Raw genomic sequence first — 23,773 nt, forward strand, 5'->3', positions numbered from 1 at the left:
TATCAATAAACAAGCATAAGTGAGCCATATCACAAGCATAGTTGATTATCTGATATCGGTTGCTTATGTAGCTATTAGTACATTCAGGATTGTTCAGAAAGTGTTCCCAATCATGGAATCCCAGCTAGATGCTCTGCTTTGGGTTTTGCAATGTTGAGTCGGTCAGATGTGGTCTGGACTTTGCCTTTCACAAACTATCAGAGATCAGCAAATGCTTCTCCGAATCTCACCAGATAAAGAACGTGGGCTGCCGCTCTCGTCTCCTCCCTCTTTATCACCACCGATTCCTCCACCCACCCCCTTGGCCCGACTTTTTACCTCCTCGCCTATCTTGCCATGATGATCACCCCTCCCCACCCCAGCCTCCACTTACCATCCACACTGGATGTACCCAATCCTTGATAGCGTTCACCAGCTGAGCCTTTGTGTCATGCTGGCCAATCCAAGCTCAGGGCCCAAAATTTGGGGTGCATCAGACTCCAGCAGGAGGGCGCAGGGACAGTAGCCTGCTCCTCCTTCCCCATCATTCACCCATCTATAGGTGAGCTCCAATCCCTGCTTCAGAGTTTGCTGTGAAGATCTACAGAACCTGCCTTCGTGTTTCTAGCCTTTGTTCTTTTGTGTGAAAATACAGAAATGAAAAAATTTGCCCTCAATCAATTATAAAATGGGGTGGCACAGTGGTTGGCACTGCTGCCTCACAGCGCCAGGGACACAGGTTTCATCCCAGCTTGGGTCACTGTCACTGTCTGCACATTCCCCCCCCCCAACCATCTGCGTGGGTTTCCTCTGGGTGCTCCAGTTTCCTCCCACAGTCCGAAGATGTGTGGGTTAGGTTGATTGGCCATGATTAGTCAATGCTAAATTGACCCTCGCATCAGGGGGATTAGCAGGGTGTATATGTGGGCCATGGGGACAGGGCCTGGGTGCGATTGTGGTCGGTGCAGACTCAATGGGCCGAATGGCCTTCTTCAATGCTGTAGGGATTCTATGATAATAATCAACAACTGACATTGGAAGTTTAGTTGTATTTGATATTGTGTTATTGTGCTGATTGGATGAACAAAGAACATGGATGGAGCAGTTGAACATGCCCATCTGAACATTTTGTTAGAATCCTGTACCTTACAGAAGCCATTGGTCCATAACAGAATGTGTTTAGAATATTCATAAACTAAAATGACGCAGGTTCCATACAGAAGAAAGATGCAAGCATAAAGATAAAGGAACATTTTCACCCCAATAATGACATTTTCCTTCAATGGTTTATTTACACATACTCAGTGTGATTAATGAACAGAAGAACCACATTACTCCAGACCATCATTGTTCATTGACCTGCCAGGTCAATATGACTCCTATAAATGTTTACCAGCAATTCTCAAAGGCAGTCTATTTAAAAATAAAGCTTTATCTGCTTTACCAAGCCAAGGTGCTTGTGTGAAGGTGTCCAAGTTATCTTTGCCCTGACTTGCTATAGGTTTGGACTCACCATGGCTCCAAATCAGTCTCCAACCCAATAAAACTAATGGTTTGCCCACCTTGTTCCAGCTGAACATACAATGGATAGTTTATCAATGCCTTATGCTAGTAGGCTGTGCCCATTTGAAGTGGTTAATCCTAAACTACAGCCCGAGGAGTCTTGAGCTATGGCCCTTGCCATCCTGTTAACTCAAATCTCTGGACTTAGAGAGCTGCACCCATCCTTTTTCCAATTAATGACTTCATTCTACAATAAGAAGTCTCACAACACCAGGTTAAAGTCCAACAGGTTTATTTGGTAGCACGAGCTTTTAGAGTGTTGTTCCTTCCTCAGGTGAGTGAAGAGTTGTAACTCTTCACCTGGTGTTGTGAGATTTCTTACTGTGCTTACCCCAGTGCAACGCTGGTAACTCCACTTCATTCTACAGCACACCAGGAAAGCTTCTCAACAAGGCTCTGGATGTGCACTTTTAACCGCTGATCCACTACTCCTGATGAAGGTCGTAGCCATCCATGTTTCCGATCTATCGCTTTTTGTGACTGCTATAAATGTTAACCGGTGATTCTCAAAGGCAGCCTATTTTAAAAATAAAGCTTTATCTGCTTTCCCAAGCCAAGGTGCTTGTGTGGAAGGTGTCCGAGTTAACATTTCCCTGGCCTCCCCCAGTTAGATCATGGACAAGCCATCACTTGGAATAAATTACCCCAAACAACTGTTGTCCTCTTCAAGTTTCACCCCACCAAATAGTGCCACCGAACTCTTGCCCCAGGCTACAACATTGCCCCTCTTCCATCCGTATCTGCATTCCATCAAGTTCCGAATTTCCGAGGGACTGAGGACATAATCCCAAATGTTAAGAGCGCTAACGTCACCAATAAAAGCGTCAGACAGCACGCCCTCAATACCATCTTGATCCTTGCCCAGCAGAAGGGTTCCGCCAGTTTTGAGAACGTACCCTTGCTGAATGTAATTCACCCTCCCCGACAGCCCATTGTTCCACATTTCGGCAGCGCCCGTTTGAGATCGCCACGTCACGCAGAAGTGCACCCATTCACCTGGGCTGAAACGCAGAGGTGTGTTCTCGAATTGACCCCCGATCCACAGCCCCCAGTCCGGACCCACGGAGATGACCAGCTCGTTGTCACTGTCTTGCGTTGCGTAGGACAGAAGAATTCTTGGCTGGTAATCCCTCGTCCTGATCCGCATGCAGACGGTAAAAGAACTGAGGTTCATGTCGCGAAGAGTTTGGACCACGACGTAACTCGAAAGGCTTTCCTCGGAGAAGTGGAAAGCGGGTTGTGAAGACAACTCACTGCCTTTGAAATCAATTGGAAAAATAGTTATTAGCCATTTGCTCTTTCCAGCTTCGGAAATGCCCTTCATTCTCTGATATATTAATTTTTGCTTCTTGTGATGAGGAATAACAATCCTGGGGAACCTCTTGCCCTTTGTGCCAATATCTAATCGATTAGCTACAGTGTTAGTAAGTTAATAACCAATTGCTGCTGAACTCAGGGTTAAAACATAAAGTGCTGGAAAATCTCAGCAGGTCTGTCAGCATCTGCGGAGGTAGAAACTGGATGTCCCTATCGTATATTAAGCTGATCTTTCTCCTCACCCTCTCCGTAACTGAAACATCACGGCCAGGATACTCCGGCCATTCACGCCGGCGGGATTCTCCAGTCCCGCCGGCAGCGCGCCCCCGCCCACGGGTTTCCCGCCGGCGTGGGGTGACGTCATTGGGAGTTCCCATTGAAGAGGCGGGATCAGAGGATCCCTCTGCTAGCAAACCAGGCGCCACCTCCCACTGGCGGGAAACACACGGCTGGGAAGCTGGAGAATCTCACCCTATATTTTGCACCCTCTATTGTCATCCTCCCCTGTGGAGTTTGTGTCTATATATGCCCTGTTTGTGAACACAACCCCTCACTCACCTTGAAGAAGGAGCGACACCCCGAAAGCTCGTGCTACCAAATAAACCTGTTGAACTTTAACCCGGTGTTGTGAGACTTCTTACTGTACTCTATGAATGGTATGCTTTGTCTGTATGGCATGCAAGAAACAAGATTTCTCACTGTATCCCAATGCATGTGACAATAATAAATCAATTCAATTCATTGAGTCTGATACAACTCCTTTCATAGCTCCAAAGAAGAGTAATATTGTACCTGAAATGTTAGCCGGAATTTTATTATCCCACGGGAATCGGAGCGGGCGAGAGGCGGACCGTAGAAAGGTCCATTGGCCTCGGGCAGGATTTCATGGTTTCGGGATGAGTGAAGCAGTAATATCCCGCTTGTTATGTCTGTTACTCTGCCCACAGAAGCTGCCAGTCCTGCTGAGTGGCTCCAGCACTTTTTATTTCGGATCTCTGGAATCCGCAGCACTTTGTTTTTATTTGAAGGCCGGATTATGAACAATCTTTGTACCTTTACAGTCCCTCAATTCGAGTATTTAATTTTAATTCAGGTCTTCCAAAATTCAGATGAATGTTTACATCACTAACATTGATGGCTGCACCTCGAGTCTTTATCTAAGGAACAAAGAACAATACAGCACAGGAACAGGCCCTTCAGCCCATCAAGCCTGCACTGATACCTAACCCTTATTTGGGCCCACTACTTATGGCTGAGAGGTGGTTTCTATCCCTCTGTTCTCCTCCCGTTCACACGTCTATCAAGATACACCTTGAATGTTGCTAACATGTCTGCTCTCACCACCTCCACTGGCGATGCATTCCAGTCGCCCACCACCCTCTGTGTGATAAATGTTCCCCACACGTCTCCCCTGAACTTACTCCCTTTCACCTAGAACCTGTGCCCTCTTGGAGTTGACCTCTCCGCCCTGGGGAGAAAGCCTCTGACGTGGTCTAACATCATTTTTGGCCTCAGTATCTTCTCTCTAACTTCAAATAGAAATCCCCATTGCACCTCATCTCACCAAATTCAGTTCCTTCTTCAATCCCAATCTTGCTCTTCTGTCGATGACTTTCATTCATCTGCTCCAGTGTCAGAGAGGTTCCTTTAGTAATTCTGACACATTCTTGAATGGGGTCTGAGCAAACATTCATCTAATAATGGGTCATCTTTCTCCCCACTCTCGCCTCCAACCTCTTCTCCTTCTCAATCTAATTTTTGACTCTACAATGGTTCATATTCCCCTCATTCTTTCCTCTCTTGCTCCTCCTAAACTTTAACCGGTGTAGATTTTCATCTTCCTGCCCTGGGTGGTAATTTGATGGAATACATTCTACAATTGGGATTTTCCAGCCCTTCCAGGGATGGCACAGTGGTTAGCATTGCTGCCTCACAGCGCCAGGGACCCGGGTTCGATTCCTGGCTTGGGTCACCATCTGTGTGGGGTTTCCACGTTTCCCCTGGATGCTCCGGGTTCCTCTGAAAGATGTGCTGGTGAAGTGCATTGACCTGAACAGGCGCCTGACCGTGGTGACAAGGGAATTTCACAGTAACTTCATTGCAGTGTTAATGTAAACCTTACTTGTGACTAATAAATGAACATTACTTTTCCCCACACGGGATCTTGCAATCCTGCCTAAGGTAACCCCTAACCCCCACCCCCAGGCAAACCATCCAAAAACACCATAGCCTTTGGCAGGGCTGGAAGAACATAAGAACATAAGAAATAGGAGCAGGAGTCGGCCATCTAGCCCTTCGAGCCTGCCCCGCCATTCAATAAGATCATGGCTGACCTGTCGTGGCTCAGTTCCACACTCCCGCCCTCTCCCCATAACCCTTAATCCCCTCTCCTATCAAAAACCCATCAACCCGCGTCTTAAATATATTTAGCGAGGCAGCCTCCACCACTTCAACGGGCAGAGAATTCCAGAGATTCACCACCCTTTGAGTGAAGAAGTTCCTCCTCAATTCCGTTCTAAACCGCCCCCCCCTTTATCTTGAGGCTGTGCCCCCTAGTCCTACTGTCCTTTCTGAGCAGGAAGAGTCTCTCCACCTCTATCCTATCCATCCCATTCATCATCTTATACGTCTCAATGAGATCTCCCCTCATTCTTCTAAACTCTAACGAGTACAAGCCCAGTTTATTCAGCCTCTCCTCATAGCTCAACCCCCTCAACTCCGGCATCAGCCTAGTAAACCTCCTCTGCACTCCCTCCAAGGCCAAAACAGTAGCCAATAACCTTCGCCACCAAAAGACACAGTGAGGGTGGGCTGGAAAATCCTGGCCTAAGTCCTTTTGGGAATCGGACTGATTTTTGTCCCAATCTTTTCAAGACATTAAAAATCAGCTGCCTTCTACAAGGGACATGCAACTCACCTTACCAGATTACCAGCCAAACAGTGAAGATTAACATTTATCCCACTCACCTACATTCATAAAAACAGAAACTAGAAGCAGGAGAAGGCCATTCTGCCCTTTGAGTCTGCCCTGCCATTCATTTTGATCATGGCTGATCATCAAAGTAAATATTGGAGAGGCCCCTTTGTTTAAGAAGGGTAGCAAGAATAATCCAGGTAATTACAGGCCGGTGAGCCTGACATCAGTGGTAGGGAAATTATTGGAGAGGATTCTTCGAGACAGGATTTACTTCCACTTGGAGATAACTGGACATATTAGCAAGAGGATACATGGTTTTCTGAAGGGGAGGTTGTGCCTCCCTGACTTAATCGAGTTTTTCGAGGAAGTGACGAAGATGATTGATGAGGGAAGGGCAGTGGATGTTGTCTACATGGACTTCAGTAAGGCCTTTGACAAGGTCCCTCATGGTGCAAAAGGTGAGGTCACGTGGGATGTGAGCTGGCAAGGTGGACACAGAAGAAGACAGAGGGTAGCAGTGGAAGGGTGTGTTTCTGAATGGAGAGCTGTGACGAGTGGCGTTCCTCAGGGATCAGTGCTGGGACCTTTGCTGTTTGTACTATATATAAAAGATTTGGAGGAAAGTGTAACTGGTTTGATTAGTAAGTTTGCGGACGATATAAAGGTTGGTGGATTTGCGGATCGCAATGAGGGCCATTGGAGGATACAGCAGGATATAGATCAGTTGGAGACTTGGGCGGAGAGATGGCAGATGGAGTTTAATCTGGAAAAATGTGAGGTAATGCATTTTGGAAGATCTAATACAGATAGGAAATATACAGTAAATGGCAGAACCCTTCAGAGCATTGATAGGCAGAGGGATCTGGGTGTACAGGTTCACAGGTCACTGAAAGTGGCAACGCAGGTGCAGAAGGTAATCAATAAGGCATATGACATGCTTACCTTCATCAGCTGGGGCATTAAGTTTAAAAACTGACAAATCATGTTGCGGATTTATAGAACCTTAATTAGGTCACACTTGGAATATAGTGTTCAATTCTGGTCACCACACTACCAGAAGGATGTGGGAGGCTTTGGAGAGGGTACAGAAAAGATTTACCTGGATATTGCCTGGTACGGAGGGCATTAGCCCTGAGCAGAGGTTGGAGAAACTTGGTTTGCTCTCACTAGAATAACAGAGGATAGAAGTCTACAAGATTATGAGGGGCTTGGACAAAGTGGATAGTCAGAAGCTTTTTCCCAGGATGGAAGACCCAAATACTAAGGGAAATAGGTTTAAGGTGCGAGGGCAAGGTTTAAAGGAGATGCACAAGACAAATTTTTTTACACAGAGGATGGCGGATACCTGGAACTCGCTGCCAGGGGAGATACGATGGTGAATTTATCCGCATTAAACTCTAAATGGTGTTACACTAACATCTAGTGGCAGATTGTAGGTACTGCAGTTATTGAAACCTGCTGCTTGGAAAGCTGTGCAGAACAGTGCAGTGAATCACCCCACATCAGAAAGGCAAAGGCAGGTTAATGTTTTGTCAAATGTTAAGATATCTTCATCTTTCCGATGTTAACAGATCTGCTGTGGGAGCCCAGAATATTTTGTTTTCAGTCCCAATTTCCAGCTTTTTTTTTAATATCTTCTTTTATTTTAATCTTGGTCTGACTCTCCCGCCTCCCTTTTTAATTTGAGGGAAGCTCGAAGTGGTAAAAAGAGCAAACATTTGACAGTTTGGACTATAAGTGATACTCCAGCAGAGTGATTGAAAATCCCTGCCACCAAGCAGGTCACATCCACCTTTACACAAGCGGAGGGCACTTCAGTTTGAAACGGTGATCCTCTTCCTTTCAGTTGCACTGAGCTGTGGATTTCATCGGCATCTATTTAGCTCCACGTCTCTCTCTCTCTCTCCTCCAATTACTGCTCAACGGATTTCACCCCGTGCAGCCTCATTTGAAGCTCTGGTATTAATTAACTCACGACAGGTATCGAACTGCCGACGCAACAGAGCAGCACGGTGGCACAGTGGTTAGCGCTGCTGCCCCACGGCGCCAAGGACCTGGGTTCAATTCCAGCCTCAGGTCACCGTCCATGTGGAGTTTGCACATTCTCCCCGTGTCTGCGTGGGCTTTCTCCGGGTGCTCTGGTTTCCTCCCACAGTCCGAAATTTGTGCTGCTTAGATGCATTGGCCATGCTAAATTCTCCCTCAGTGTACTGGAACAGGCTCCAGAGTGTGGCAACTAGGGGATTTTCACTGTAATTTCATTGAAGTGTTAATGTAAGCCATTTAGGTGCATTGGCCACGCTAAATTCTCCCTCAGTGTACTGTTGCCAGAGTGTGGAAACTAAGAGATTTTCACAGTAACTTCATTACAGTGTTAATGTAAGCCTACTTGTGACACTAATAAATAAAACTGAAACCTTTATATGGACAATTCATACACACTTAAGGGCTTCATTTTGACACCACTGGTGTTATTAACCTGTTATTTGGCAATTAATTTAAACTCTTTCCAACAATTCCAGGTTAATGTGAGTGTATCACTAGGGGATTTTCACAGTAACTTCATTGCAGTGCTGATGTAAGCCTACTTGTGTCTCTAACAAAATAAACTTTAATAAACATTAACCTAAATGATAAACTGTCCAGATGCTGGCTGCGTCGAGGCCCAGCCATTTTAACTCCCAATTTTAACATGTGGGCCTCATCCCCAAGTCTCCATCCCCAATGAAATTGATAAGAAGTGGCCACTCCCTTTTGAGGCAGGGTGGCACACTGGGAGGCCGGATGCCATTGGCAGAGACCAGAAGGAAAGGTACCCACTGCAGTGTTCAATGGTCCTGCGTTTAAACACAAGAACTAGGAGCAGGAGTAGGCCATCTTTGAGTAGGCCCTTGAGCCTGCTCCACCATTCAGTAAGATCATGGCTGATCTTTTCATGGACTCAGCTCCACTTACCCACCCACTCACCATAACCCTTAATTCCTTTACTGTTCAAAAATTTATCTATTCTTGCCTTAAAAACATTCAGTGAGGTAGCCTCAACTGCTTCACTGGAATTCCACAGATTCACAACCCTTTGTGTGAAGAAGTTCCTCCTCAACTCAGTCCTAAGTCTGCTTCCCCTTATTTTGCGGCTGTACCCCCTAGTTCTAGTTTCACCCGCCTGTGGAAACAACTTCCCTGCTTCTTTCTTATCCATTCCCTTCATAATCTTATATGTTTCCAAAAAATCTCCCCTCATTCTTCTGAATTCCAATGAGTTTTGCCCCAGTCTACTCAGTCTCTGCTCATAAACCAAAATTCTCAATTCCAGAATCAACCTAGTGAATCTCCTCTGCACCCCCTCCAGCGCCAGTATATCCTTTCTCAAGGAGGCCAAAACTGTACACAGTACTCCAGGTGTGGCCTCACCAGCACCTTATACAGCTGCGACATAACCTCGCTGTTTTTAAACTCCATCCAGCCAGCAATGAAGGACAAGATTCCATTTGCCTTCTTAATTACCTGCTGCAACCGCAAACCAACTCCTTGAGATTCCTGCACAAGGACACCCAGGTCCCTCTGCACAGCAGCATGCTGCAATTTTTTACCATTTAAATAATGCTGTTATTCCTACCAAAATGGATGACCTTACATATACCAACATTGTACTCCATCTGCCAGACCCTCACCCACTCACTTAGATTATCTGTATCCCTTTGCAGACTCTCTGCACACTTTGTTCTTCCACCCATCTTAGTGTCATCTGCGAATTTTGATACACTGCACTTGATTATAGAGTCTGTTTACTATTGATGCACACTGTGCTTGATTGGTTAAGCCTGGGTGTGGACTCCCAGCTTGAATTGGAAGTGTGGAGTAGACATTTTAGAGCATTGTAAATAAAATTTGTACAGGTTTTTACAACAGTGGGGGGGAGGTTCACAGGCAAGGACAGGGGATTGGCTACCAACATGCCAGCCCATCCAAACACTTTCCCAAGGCTGGATTCCTCAATTGGGGAATGAATGCCTTTGATTGAGGGAGCTCACCATCTCCTACCCTGCCCCCAACCCCCCAGGAGCCGATAAGCACAGGTCAGTACGAGTTAGTAACGATCCATGCATGTTGGGCCATCAGCCTGGCAAGGGGTTAATATCAGCAGTCAAGGTGAGACCCTTAAGTGGGCATTTGGAATATGGTGTTCAATTCTGGTCGCCACACTACCAGAAGGATGTGGAGGCTTTGGAGAGGATACAGAAAAGATTTACCAGGATGTTGCCCCTGGTATGGAGGGCATTAGCTATGAGGAGAGGTTGGAGAAACTTGGTTCGTTCTCACTGGAAAGACAGAGGTTGAGGGGTGACCTGATAGAAGTAGGAAGGCCGCAGTGACCGTCCCCCGCCCACCCATCACCCTCCTGCCTGATTAAACGCCCCAGCCCCACCAAACGCACCAGAGGGATAGGGAGGGACTGCTATGGAATTCTTTCCTTATTCATTGACTAGCGAAACCCAATATAATTTTGGACAAAAGGTGCAAGAGATCTCATCTTAACGCAGGAGACTGTCATGTCTCATAACCAAAAGCTTTTCACCCTTGGAATTGTTTTGGTGATTATTTTCTCCAGCATTTAAAGGATTAAGTTATGAGAACAAGTTGCGCAAATTAGGCTTTAAATCCCTCGAGTACTGCAGATTAAAGTTTGACACAATTCCGAGCTGAAGATGAGTAAGGGAGATGATGGGGTAGTTGGAGATAAATTCTTTTCTCTGATGAAGGGTTCCCGAAATAGGGTGTGTAATCTGTAAGTTTCATCTTAAAATTACAGTTTGGGGTGATGTCAGGAGATATCTCTTCACACTAAAGGCAAAGGAAGTCTCCACTCATTCCCCAGAAAAGCTTATCAGGCAAAGTTAATCGAAAATTTCACAACTGTCGTTGGTAGACTTTCATTCAGCGAGAGTGTGAGCAGTTACAGAACCAAGGCAGGTACTTTCTTTAATTCAATCACGTGACGTGGTCATTACGTGAGCAAAGCCAGCACTTATGGGCAGCATGGTGGTTAACACTGCTGTGTCACAGCGCCAGGGAACTGGGTTCGATTCCCAGCTTGGGTCAGTGTCTGTGTGGAGTTTGCACGTTCTCTCTGCGTGGGTTTCCTCCGGGTTCTCCGGTTTCCTCCCAAAGATGTGCAGGTCAGGTGTTTTGGCCACGCTAGAGTATCCCGGGATGAGTAGATTAGAGGGATTAGCAGGATAGACATGTGGGGGTTGTGGGGTAGGGCCTGGGTGGGGTTGTTGTCGGTGCAGACCTGATGGGCTGAATGGCCTCTTTCTGCACTGTAGGGATTCTATGATTCCTAATAAATGTGACAATAATAAATCAAATCAGGCCCAATTTCAGGATACCTGTCTTCCTACAAGGCTGGCAATGCCACTTATAAAGACATTCCATGGACTAAAATCATCCTATTTTTCTAAGATAAGGGCACTATGTAAATGCAAATTGTTTGCGACATTGCAGTGTGGCTATGTACAAGGTTAGAGGGATTAGTAAGGTGGATATGTGGGGTAGTGGGATAGGAGCTGGGTGGGATTGTGGTCAGTGCAGATTTGATGGGCTGAATGGCCTCCTGTTGCACTGTAGGATTCGCTGGTTTTTATGATAATAAATTACCTGTTTGCCTTGATCCCAAATTTGCTTCAAAATTGTTCAAGATTCCTTCAATGTTGTCCAACTTTGCATTAATCGTTTCCAGGTGGCAAGGACCTGAGTAAAGAAGGATCAGTGTGATAAAGTCACCACTTCACCCATTTGAAATGTACAGTTGAAACATTTTTTTTAACTTGATACTTGGACCTTTCGTTAGAACGGGTTGGAACGAGGATTCGACAACTCTGTCATTCACTGGCTGTGCGTGTCGATAGTCATTCTTCAAAGTCTTGTTCTCCCAGTCCAGCACAGAGGTTTCCAATAACCGAATCTGCAGAAAGGAATCAAGAAATATATCAATTTATTGATTAGCGTCACAAGTAGGCTTACATTAACACTGCAATGAAGCTACTGTGAAAATCCCCTAGTCACCACACTCCAGCACCTTTTCGGGTACATTGCACCCTAACCAGCACGTCTTTTGGCGTGTGCGAGGAAACCGGAGCACCCGGAGGAAACCCACCCAGGCACTGGGAGGATGTGCAAACTCCACACAGACAATGACCCAAGCTGGGATTCGAACCCAGGTCACTGGTGCTGTAAAGCAGCAGTGCTAACCACTGTGCTACAATGCTGCCCCATCTAGTGTTGCAATACTCATAATGAACTCCACAGCTCATAAGAACATAAGAAATAGGAGCAGGAGTAGGCCATCCAGCCCTTCGAGCCTGCCCCGCCATTCAATAAGATCATGGCTGATCTGTCGATGCTCAGTTCCACATTCCCGCCCTCTCCCCATAACCCTTAATCCCCTCTCCTATCAAAAACCCATCAACCCGCGTCTTAAAAATATTTAGCGAGGCAGCCTCCACCACTTCAACGGTTCATGGGAGCTCCTTCACCAAAAGGACTGCAACGGTTCAAGAAAACGGCCCACCATAACCTGCTCAAGATCATATGAAGAACAAATAAGAAAGAAAATTACAGCACAGGAACAGGCCCTTCGACCCTCCAAGCCTCCATCGACCATGCTGCCCAACTGAACTAAAGCCCCTTACCCTTCAGGGGACCATATCCTTCCATTCCCATCCAATTCATGTATTTGTCAAGACGCCCCTTAAAAATCACTATTGTATCTGTTCCACTACCTCCCCAGTAGTGAGCTCCAGACACCCACTACCACCTGTGTAAAAAACTTGCCTCGTACATCTCTTTTGATGATGTAGGAGCAGAACTAGGCCATTCAGCTCATCAAGTTTGCTCCACCTTTCAATGAGATCATGACTGACCTGATACGATATCTTCAACCTTCCCACCTTATTCCCATAGGGTGGCACAGTGGTTAACACTGCTGCCTTGCAGAGCTGGGGAGCCGGGTTCGATTCTGCACGGGTGTGACACTAATAAACTTCTTTAAAAAACCCTTGATTGCCAAATGAGGTGGTTGAGGCAGATACGTTAGTGACATTGAAGATTGCTGTGGATAGGCCCATGGACAGGCGGGAAGTAGAGGGATACAGGCGGTTGGTCTGGATAGGACAACGTGATTGGCCAGGCTTGGTGGGCCGAAGGGCCTGTTCCTGTGCTGTACTGTTCGTTGTTCTTTGGTCCCTTACAGATTACAATTCTGTCCATCTCAGCCTTGAACATAGTTAATGATCCAGCCTCTAGAGCCCTCTGTGATAAAGAATTCCACAGATTCACTACCCTCTGAGAGAAGAAGGACAAGATTCTCTGGCCTACCCTCAGTATTATTCTTGGTGGCGGGAGGCCAACGCTGTTCGCTGGGGGTGGAACCATCTGGTCCCACTGCTGTCAATGGGAATTCCCATTGAAGTCACTCCATGCCTCCAAAACCCACAGCAGGGCATGTCCAGAGAATCCCGCTGGCGTGAACGGCCGGAGGATTCTAGCTGAAATTCCTCCTCACCTCTGTCTTCAATGGGTGACCCCCTTACTCTGAGATTATGCCCTCTGGTCCTCCACTCTCCCACAAGGGGAAGCAACCTGAAAATCCAATATGTCTCAATAGGGTCACTTCTCCTTCTTCTAAATTCCAAGGAGCACAGGGCCCAAACCTACCCACCTCTTCCTCATGAAAAAAAGTCCTTCCAAATCCCGGATCAACTAAATGAACCTTCTCTGGACTGCCTCCGATGCTAGTAAATGTTTCGTTAGATAAGGGGACCAAATCTGTTTACATAGATGGGCAATAAATGTTGCTCTTGCTAATGACACCCATATCCAGAGAATATTTAAAGTGAAATGAGCAGAACCCAAAATTTAGATTTGGTTTACAGGATTACTGAAATCCAAACTAGGAAAAGGTTGCTGCTATTTAAAATTCCAGCCTCTTATTTGCAGAGTTAGGATACCAGATCAGAAACCCTGCAGTTTACAAAAAAAGTCAGACTACACCCCAACAATTCTTATTTTGGCATTAATGTCAAGATATGATGTTGCACTCCAGGCGCGATTTTACCAACAAATTAGGAAGCTTTTATCAAAATAAATTTCATTTCACAACACAGTTTAACTATAACAAATGAATTAGCTTAATGTTAAACAATTGAACAATATTTAAGCATAACAAGACACGACTCTTAACTGCTCGCTTATCCCTTTGACTTTCAATTCAAACAATATTCCTCTCATAGATTTAAACCACTCTTTGAAATAAGTTAGCAAAATACAAGCTTACTTGCTTATATTTAGGTTGCCAGTTATGGAGCTTTCAGACAACCTCTAGAGAGAGAGATTTTGCTTCTTTCGGAACTAGGCGGTAACTGCTTGTTTCAAAAATGAAAGAGAAACTGTGTTTTCCCTGCAAGCTTAACTCCTCCCAGTAAGCACAAGACTCTGTCCCTGTCAATTAACCTAATCAAAACTCAAGCCTGACACCCCAGGGGGAATCTAAGAAAACACAAAAGCATTAGCCCTGCTTAAACAAACACTTTGTGTACTTATCCTGTTCTCCCATCTACTAATTATAAAAGATTTATGAGACAAATCGACACCCTGCAAAACAGACCTGATTTCTAATCATACCCTTTACAAAAATCATGATATACATATATATTTCTTAAAGGCACGGTGTCATTCCAGTGGAACCAGCACTGTTGGAATTAGATTTCCCTGCCAACAGGAGTATAACGGAGGCCAGTTGGGAGAGAGCAGATCCAGCTGTTCATGGGATTGGAAGGCACTGAGTGTTAAAAACTCTGCTCCTTTCAGGCAATATCAGGCGTTTCAGCTATCAATCAGCTGTCAGTTTACACCATTAATAACTCTGAGAGTTGTTTCAATACTACAACCTGTTATGGTTTTACCAACCATCACCCATAGCAGACTACAACGGAAATCAAGGCTAATATTCCAGTGCGATACTGAGGGAGTGCAGCACTGTAGAAGATGCCGCCTTTCAGATGAGGCACAAACCAAGGCCCCAGCTGCCTGTTTGGTTGGATAGAAACATAGCACAGAAGATCAGAACAGGAGGAGGCCATTTGGCCCTTCAAGCCTATTCTGCCATTCATCACAATCGTGGATTATCCAACTCAATAGCCTAAACCTGCTTTCTCCCGATAACCTTTGATCCCATTCATCCAAGTGCTACATCCAGCCGCTTCTTGAATACATTCAATGTTCTGACATCAACTACTTCCTGTGGTAATGAATTCCACAGGCTCACCACTCTTGGGTGAAGAAATGTCTCCTCACTCCGTCCTAAATGGTCTACCCTGAATTCTCAGACTGTGACCCCCTGGTTCTGGACCCCCCCATCATCGGGAACACCCTCCCTGTATCTACCCTGTCTATCCTGTTAGAATTTTATAAGTCTCTGTGAGATTTTCCCCCTCATTTGTCCGAACTCCAGCGAAAACAATTCCAACCTTGCCAAGATCCCTGGGCGTTATTTTGAAGATGAGCAGGAGAGTTCTCCCCAGAGCCCTGGCCAATATTTATCCCTCAACCAAGATCACAAAAACAGATTTGTCATCATTGCCACGTTGCTGTTTGTGGGAGCTTGCTGTCTGCAAATTAGTTGCCACATTTCCTTAATTACAACAGTAATTATACTTCAGAAGTACTTCATTGACTGTAAGGCACTTTGAGATGTCCACAGCACGTGAAAGGTGCTACATAAATGCAAGTTTTTCTTCCTTCCTTGAGCACGAGTCCCAAGGTGACATTGTAGAGAATTCCAGCAACTCAATAGCACCACCAGCAGGAATACGGAGATGCTACACATATTCATGGCAATGAAAAGGAAAATCTGCTATCACAGAAGGGAGAAGGTGGAAGAGAGAATGCCCAGAATGTGTGGGGGCCTTAATGATGCTGGTTGCTTTGCCGAGACAACAGGAAGTGTAGACAGAGTCAATGGATGGGAGGCTGGTTTGCGTGATGGATTGGGCTACATTCACAGCATTTTGTAGTTCCTTGCGGTCTTGGGCAGAGCAGGAGCCCAGACCAAGCTGTGATACAACCAGAAAGAATGCTTCCTATTGGGGCATCTGTAAAAGTTGGCGAGAGTCTTAGCGGACATGCCAAATTTCCTTAGTCTTCTGAGAAAGTAGAGGTGTTGGTGGGTTTCTTAACTATACTTGGTAATGTCAGTGGTGCAAGCTTGGGTGTGAAACAGGGCGAGGAACACACTCGGATCTTTGTGCACTTTCTTGGAACCACCTTTTATTTTTCTAATCGATTTTACTTCTAAATTTAAATAATTGCCCACAATGCAAGAAAGAAAGTCTTTTTACTGAACCAAGAACAAAGAAAATTACAGCACAGGAACAGGCCCTTCGGCCCTCCAAGCCTGTACCGACCGTGCTGCCCGATTGAACTAAAACCCCCCTGAAAGAACAAAGAAAACTACAGCACAGGAACCCCTTTTATTGTTGTATCCGGGTGAAGTTTGTTTTTCACGTTCGTATATTATTTGTTCGCTGGAAGGTGCATGATTCACGGCCCAGTGTCAGACCATGCTGGTTAACCAAAACCATTCTTCCAGGGAGCAAGCAAGCAGGGGGCTACACCCACAGCTCAGCAACACAGTCAGTTCCCAATCTCAGACGGGTCGAACAAAATAAACTTTAAACTTTAGGTCAACACAATAAAAACAAAAAAATGCTGGAAAATCTCAACAGGTCTGACAGTATCTGTGGGGAGAGAATAGAGCCAACATTTCATAGAATAATAGACTCCTTCAGTGCAGAAGGAGGCCACTTGGCCCATCGAGTTTGCACCCACCATAATCCCACCCATGCCCTATCCCCATAACCCCATGCATTTACTCTAGCTAGTTCCCCCAGACACTAAGGGGCAATTTACCATGGCCAATCCACCTAACCTGCACATCTGTGGACTGTGGGAGGAAACCAGAGCACCCGGAGGAAACCTACACAGGAAGGATGTGTTTCTGAATGGAGGGCTGTGACAAGTGACGTTCCTCTGGGATCAGTGCTGGGACCTTTGCTGTTTGTAATATATATAAATGATTTGGAAGAAAGCGTAACTGGTTTGATTAGTAAGTTAGTGGATGACACAAAGGTTGGTGGATTTGCAGATAGCGATGAGGACCATCAGAGGATACAGCGGATATAGATTGGTTGGATGGCAGATGGAGTTTAATCCGGACAAATGTGAGGTCATGCATTTTGGAAGGTCTAATACAAATAGGAAATATACAGTAAATGGTAGAACCCTATAGATAGGCAGAGAGATCTGGGTATATAAGTACACAGGTCGCTGAAAGTGGCAACACAGGTGGAGAAGATAGTCAAGAAGGCATATGGCATGCGTGCCTTCATCAGTCAGGGCACTGAGTTTGAAAATTGGCAACTCATGTTGCAACTTTATAGACCCTTAGTTAGGCTGCACCTGGAATATAGTGTTCGATTCTGGTTGCCATATTACAAGAAGGATGTGGATGCTTTGGAGAGAATACAGAAAAAAATTACCAGGGTGTTGCCAGGCATGGAGGGCATTAGCTATAAGGAGAGGTTGGAGAAACTTTGTTTGTTCTCACTGGAACGACGGAGGTTGAGGGGCGACCTGATAGAAGTCTACAAGATTATGAGGGGCGTAGACAGAGTGGATAGTCAGAAAGTTTCTCCCAGGGTGGAAGAGTCAATTACTAGGGGGCATTGGTTTAAGATGCGAGGGGCAAGGTTTAAAGGAGATGTACGAGGCAAATTTTTTGCACAGAGGATGGCGGGTGAAGTAGTTTAAGAAGATACGATAGTGGGTTTTAAGGGGCATCTGGACAAATACATGAATAGGATGGGAATAGAGGGATATGGTCCCCGGAAGGTTAGGGGATTTTAGTTCAGTCGGGCAGCATGGTCAGCGCAGGCTTGGAGGGTCAAAGGGCTTGTTCCTGTGCTGTAATTTTCTATGTTCTATGTTCCCTGTAGACACAGGGAGAATGTGCAAACTCCACACAGACACTGACTCAAGCCAGGAATTGAACCCGGGTCCCTGACGCTGTGAGGCAGCAGTGCAAACCATTGTGCCACCACGCCGCCCATGTGCCATTTTGAGTCTAGATAACCTTTGTCAAAGGTTATTGGGTAGACTTGTGACCTCCATGGGGGAACCATATAGGTCGCTCACTCACTCCATTTAGTGAACTATATTGACACAGGGAGGCACGGTGGTATTGTCACGGGACTATGTTATATATTTAAATGGTTGCATGATTGCTTTAAACAGCCAGTCACATGATTTGATGGTGATGTCATTGGGATGTTTCTCGGGCTCCTGTTTTAGTTTTAATTTTCTAGTCTGTACAGGCAACATCTCCTGCAATAGATCTGTTCTTATTTTGAATCAACGTATGCAAACTAGATTTTTTCCTTGTTTAAGACCCACAAGCCCTAACATAGTTAGAACATTACAGATTAGTAATCCAGTACTCTGGGGACCCAGGTTCGTATCTTATTGTGGCAGATGGTAGAATCTAAGCTCAATAAAAATTTGGAATTGAAATGAAACCATTAGAAGAGAATCATAGAATCCCTACAGTGCAGAAGGAGGCCATTCAGCCCATCAAGCCCACACTGTAAACAATCCCAGCCAGGTCCTATCTTCCATGTATTTACCATGCAAGTCCCCCAGACACTAAAGACCCAATTTAACATGGCCAATCAACCTAACCTACACATCTTTGGACTGTGGGAGGAAACCAGAGCACCCGGAGGAAACCCACGCAGACACAGGGAGCATGTGCAAACTCCAAACAGACAGTGACCTGAGACCAGAATCGAACCTGGGTCCCTGGTGCTAACCACTCTGCCACCGAATTGTCAACTGTGGTACCATGGAATCCCTAGGGTGCAGAAGGTGCCCGGTTGGCCCACTGAGTCTGCACCAACTCTCTGACAGGGCATCTTACCCAGGCTCGCTCCCAACCCTAACCTCGCAATCCCACACAATCCACCTGACCTGCACATCTTTAGAGTGCGGGAGGAAACTGGAGCACCCTGAGGAAACCCAGGCAGACACGGGGAGAATGTGCAAACTCCACACAGTGACCCAACCTGGTCCCTGGCACTGTGAGGCAGCTGTGCTCACCACTATACCACCGTGCCACACCACTCATATGGGTTGATTACTCATAGTTTAGCGGGTGAACTGCCAACTACTATCACAGTAGTTTAACGTCTGCATTTTCTTACACACGGCACAAGGTTGATCTAAACACAACCTTTATTGATTCATAACTGGTGTCACCTTTACCTGATTGGACGACAGCATGATTGGTGTGTCAAAGATTGTCCAAGTTATCGTCTCAAAACATGGCGGAGTGGTCAGTGAGCCGCTGTATCGATAGAAGTTGGACAGGTCATTGGGCAGCATGGTGCTTATATCCATTGGCTGAATTTCAGTAAATTGCCCTGAAATGGAGCAGAGAAATGACAGCATCTCCAGACATACAGAAAGCAAACGTTACAAAGACTTTACAAGTATTCATGGCTTCTTAACAATGACATTAGCAGGCGAGTAGCTGCCTCTGGTGCCAACTTTTACACTGCAGACCCACAGCCTCTGGTGTGAGACTCCAGAACTAAAAGCAAAGTCACCAAAATGGCAGCGACATTTCTACTGGAATAAGGTTCAGCAACTGGACAACATTAAAAGCACGATGGCAAAACGGTTAGCACTGCTGCCTCACAGCACCAGAGACCCGGGTTCAATTCATCTGCACATTCTTCCCGTGTCTGCATGGGTTTCCTCCGGGTGCTCCGGTTTCCTCCCACAGTCTAAAGATGTGTGGGTTAGGTGGGTTGACTATGTTAAATTGCCCCTTAGTGTCAGGGGGATTAGCAGGGTAAATATGAGGGGTTACAGCAACAGGGCCTGGATGGGATTGTGGTCAGTGCAGGCTCGATGGGCCAAATGGCCTCCTTCTGCACTGTAGGGATTCTATGATGTTTACAATATAATAAAAATGTTTTCTTTTACACTTTGTTGCTCTTTATTTGAGATATAAATTTAACAGTCAATAGCTTTGTAATATCAGTTCCATTGAGCTAGATTTTACCTCCTGAGGGTGTGACTTCCTGACAACTGGAGGGCAGAATTCCAACACTCAACCTCATTAGCCAACCGGAGTGCCCTCCACCATTCCCATGTTTTTTAGAAGTGAATCTAAGTTTGGGGCTGACTATCCTTCTGGGATGGGTGAACAGCCTAAACAGCCTACCCCCTAATGCAATCCAGTGCCTTAGTTCAGTATAGGCCAATATTTCATATTCATAATGTCATCGAGAATGTCACTGGACTAATAATCCAAAGGCAATGGTTAAGACTCTGGAACATCTGTTCAAATCCACTACAGCAGCTGGTGGAATTTAAACTCAATTAATAAATCTGGACTAAAAAGTTAGTCTAATCATAGAACAGAATCCCTACAGGACAGAAGGAGGCCATTCAGTCCATCAAGTCTGCACTGACAACAATCCCACCCAGGCCCTATCTCCATAACCCCAGGTATTTACCCTGTTAATCCCCCTGAGGGGCAATTTAGCACGGCCAATCCACATAACCCACACATCTTTGGACTGTGGGAGGAAACCGGAACACCCGGAGGAAACCCACGCAGAGATGGGGAGAAGGTGCAAACTCCACACAGACAGCGGCCCTAGGACGGAATTGAACCTGGGTCCCTGGCGCTGTGGGGTAACAGTGCTGACCACTGACCCACCGTGCTGCTCTGTGGAACCTGCCACTCTTCAGGCGAGATGTTAAATTGAGGCCCCATTTCTACCCCACAAGTGGAGAATTTCTCCTGGTGATGCATGAAGGAGAGTTCAGGTGTTCGCCCAGTGTGACTTTTATCCATAAACCATTGTGAGCAAAAACAGTGGACCCGGTCAATTATCCCATTGCTTGAAGGGCAATGGGTAAAGCTTGGGGTGGGGGGTAGATTTGGTGGGGGGAGGAAATGGAACACCTTGGATTGTTCTTTGAAAGAGCCTGCTCAGACACGATGGGTCGAATGGCCTCCTTCTATGCTCCACCGTTCTATAATTGCTGTGTGGGACCCACATCCTGCACAAGTTGAAGGTGGTGCTTCCATCCATTAAAACAGGAATTCCATTTCAAATGTTCTTTGGGACGTCCTGCAGTTCTAAAGGGCGCTATATAAATGCGAGTTCTTTCTTAAGGAAGAATTCCATATGCTGGAGCACAGATTGTCGCAGGTTGGAGAGAAAGTCATGTACCTGCGTATCTGATTTTGCTTAGGCTGGATATGAAGTCGCTGTAATATGTGTTTTCAAAATGTCCATTCTGGGAAAAGACCAAAAAAAAACCCTGTTATAAAACCACAAAGACACATCTCCATAATAGACTACTAACATGGCTGTGTCCCAACAACAATTTCTTCCATTTCTATAGCACTCATTACTTCCTGATATCTAAAGAGTTTTATAGGGTAATGGGTAACAAATGAGCACTAAAATTTAAATTTAAAGTTTAATTATTAGTGTCACAAGTAGGCTTACATTAACACTGCAGTGAAGTTACTGCGAAAATCCCCTCCCTAACAGCATTGCAGGTCAACCCACAGAATATGGACTGCAGCGATTTAAGGAAGCAGCTCCCCACCACCTTCTAAGAGTGTTGTAGGGCTAAAGGAGATCACAGAATTATGGAGAGGGAGATCAGGGTGCAAGGTTCAACTGTTATCTGGAAACAAGGATAAGAATTTTAAAATTGAGGCACTGTTGGACTCAATGTTGGTTAATCACAGAAACCCCACAGTGCAGAAGGAGACCATTCAGCCCATCAAATCTGTTCTGATAACAACCTCACCCAGGCCCTATCCCTGTAACCCAACATATTTACCCGGCTAGACCCTCTGACACTAAGGGGGCAATTTAGCAAGGCCAATCCACCTAACCCGCACATCTTTGGATGGCTGTAGGAAACCGGAGCACCCAGAGGAATTTGGTGGGAGAACATGCAAACTCCATGCAGACCCAAGGCCGGAATCGAAGCCCGGTCCCTGGCGCTGTGAGGCACCAGTGCTAACCACTGTGCCACCATGCCACTCTAAGGAACGCAGTGGTGTGGTAAGTGAAGAGGACTTGGTGCAAGGTGAGATACAGGCAGCCAGGTGAGGCTGTTCACTTTGGAAGAGGTTCAATTCCCGTTGAAGGAAGTTTTGGGCACCCTTGTCTATCTGCCAGTTTTTATTATCTATTGAGGAGAGGTGCCCTTTGGATAATGAATGCTCCACAGTAATTGATACAGGCAGATTGCAAGTCTCCTTAAATGTGAAATAGTGAAAACATATGTCTCACTGAGAGTCCGAGCTGTGACAGCAGATCAATAACAGCTTCCTTTTCAATCTCTTTTGCCAACCATGAGGTTTTATTGCTCGGTGATATATATGCTCCAGTTGCAATGACAGAAAGCTCACTAACCCATACTCTGCCTGATGTACTCAGACCCTGTTTTCAGTTAAAAAAAATAAGATTCCCTAATTGGTCGCTAATTCAGATTAAGGTGCATTTAATTAACAGGCTGATCTCACCGATTCAGAATTCGAACAACAGGGCTCAGTAGGGACCAATTTTTTTCCTAGTTGACTCTAATAAAATCCACATCAGTCCCACGTGGAATCATAATTGAAATTCGTTCCAGGGGTCACTGGCCCCACTCAATGTATCTTCTAAATTGTGCACATACCCCCTCTGGCATTTAACAGCACAAAATGCAGGAAGAAGGCATGCATCACTGCGGAATTCAATTTGTGATCAACAGGCCAGTTCCCATCCCAAACTCATGCTAGTTTGAGGCAGCACGGTGGCACAGTGGTTAGCACTGCTGCCTCACAGCGCCAAGGACCCAAGTTCGAGTCCCAGCTTGAGTCACTGTCTGTATGAGCCTGCACATTCTCGCTGTGTCTGTGTGGGATTCCTCCCACAGTCCGAAAGGCGCATTGGTTAGGGTGCATTGGCCATGCTAAATTATCCCTCGGTGTACCCGAACAGGCGCTGGAGTGTGGCGGCTAGGGGGTTTTCACAGTGACTTCATTGCAATGTTAATATAAGTCTACTTGTGACGCTAATAAATAAGCTTTATACAGTGCCCTATCAGTGACATTGAATAAGTTACAACAAAGATGGGCAAAGCTTTTTTTTAACTCATTCATGGGATGGGGACTAGCACTTATTGCCCACTACTAAATAGCCTTGAACTGGCCACATTGGGTCTAGAGTCATGCGTAGGCCAGACAAGATAAGTTAACATTGCAGTGTTAATGTAAGCCTACTTGTGGCACTAATAAGTAAACTTTGAAATTTACGTGTTATTGAATGTTTATCCGGGCCCTTCGTGTGTGTTTTCTCCTCCTCCACCCTTCCCCCTTTGTAGTTTGTCCTCTGAATCAAGAGTAAGCTACCTCCTCTCCCAATCTGCCAGTGCTCCCCCTCTCCCGATATTCACTTCCTGCTGTGAGATTGGTACATAGCATTCTCATCAACCTGCACAGATAATAACGAGTATTCATCCAGTGTTTGACAGAAACACTCAGCTATCTTTCCCTGGTCCGAGGTTGCTGGATCTACTCTGTACTGGAGGTACGTTCCTGTGTTAGTGGGCAGTCAGATATTGGTACAATATATTTCCCATCGTTTTGTGTCAGTTTTGGTTCGGAATTGGATTCACATTGACCTGATCATCTCACGTTTAACTGTGATAAACAGTGACACATATATCATATCTGCATCTCGTACCAAGCACTTTAGGCTTGCTTTGCAATGTAGACATGTATCATGTGATACCAATCTCTTGTGTAATTAATTGCGTAATTAATTACACAAGGGATTGCTGGGTGGCACTGTGGCT

At 45.7% G+C, this 23,773-nt stretch overlaps 1 protein-coding gene across 1 annotated transcript in view; it reads right to left on the bottom strand.

Annotated features, from left to right (window-relative positions):
- Positions 1 to 932: 932 nt before the first annotated feature.
- ca6 (carbonic anhydrase VI) overlaps positions 933 to 23,773 on the bottom strand; it is a 33,908-nt gene continuing 11,067 nt past the window's right edge. The window contains exons 5-9 of the mRNA XM_080215049.1: positions 21,142 to 21,208; positions 19,154 to 19,311; positions 11,618 to 11,741; positions 11,435 to 11,527; positions 933 to 2,799 (exon numbers count right to left, since the gene is read on the bottom strand). Of these exons, the coding sequence (XP_080071175.1) occupies positions 2,183 to 2,799; positions 11,435 to 11,527; positions 11,618 to 11,741; positions 19,154 to 19,311; positions 21,142 to 21,208 (1,059 nt within the window). The 3' untranslated portion in view covers positions 933 to 2,182. The remainder of the gene's footprint in view (positions 2,800 to 11,434; positions 11,528 to 11,617; positions 11,742 to 19,153; positions 19,312 to 21,141; positions 21,209 to 23,773) is intronic.

The sequence above is a fragment of the Carcharhinus amblyrhynchos genome, chromosome 30, assembly GCF_965287045.1.
Source record: "Carcharhinus amblyrhynchos chromosome 30, sCarAmb.v2.hapA, whole genome shotgun sequence".
NCBI classification, from domain to species: Eukaryota; Metazoa; Chordata; class Chondrichthyes; order Carcharhiniformes; family Carcharhinidae; genus Carcharhinus; species Carcharhinus amblyrhynchos.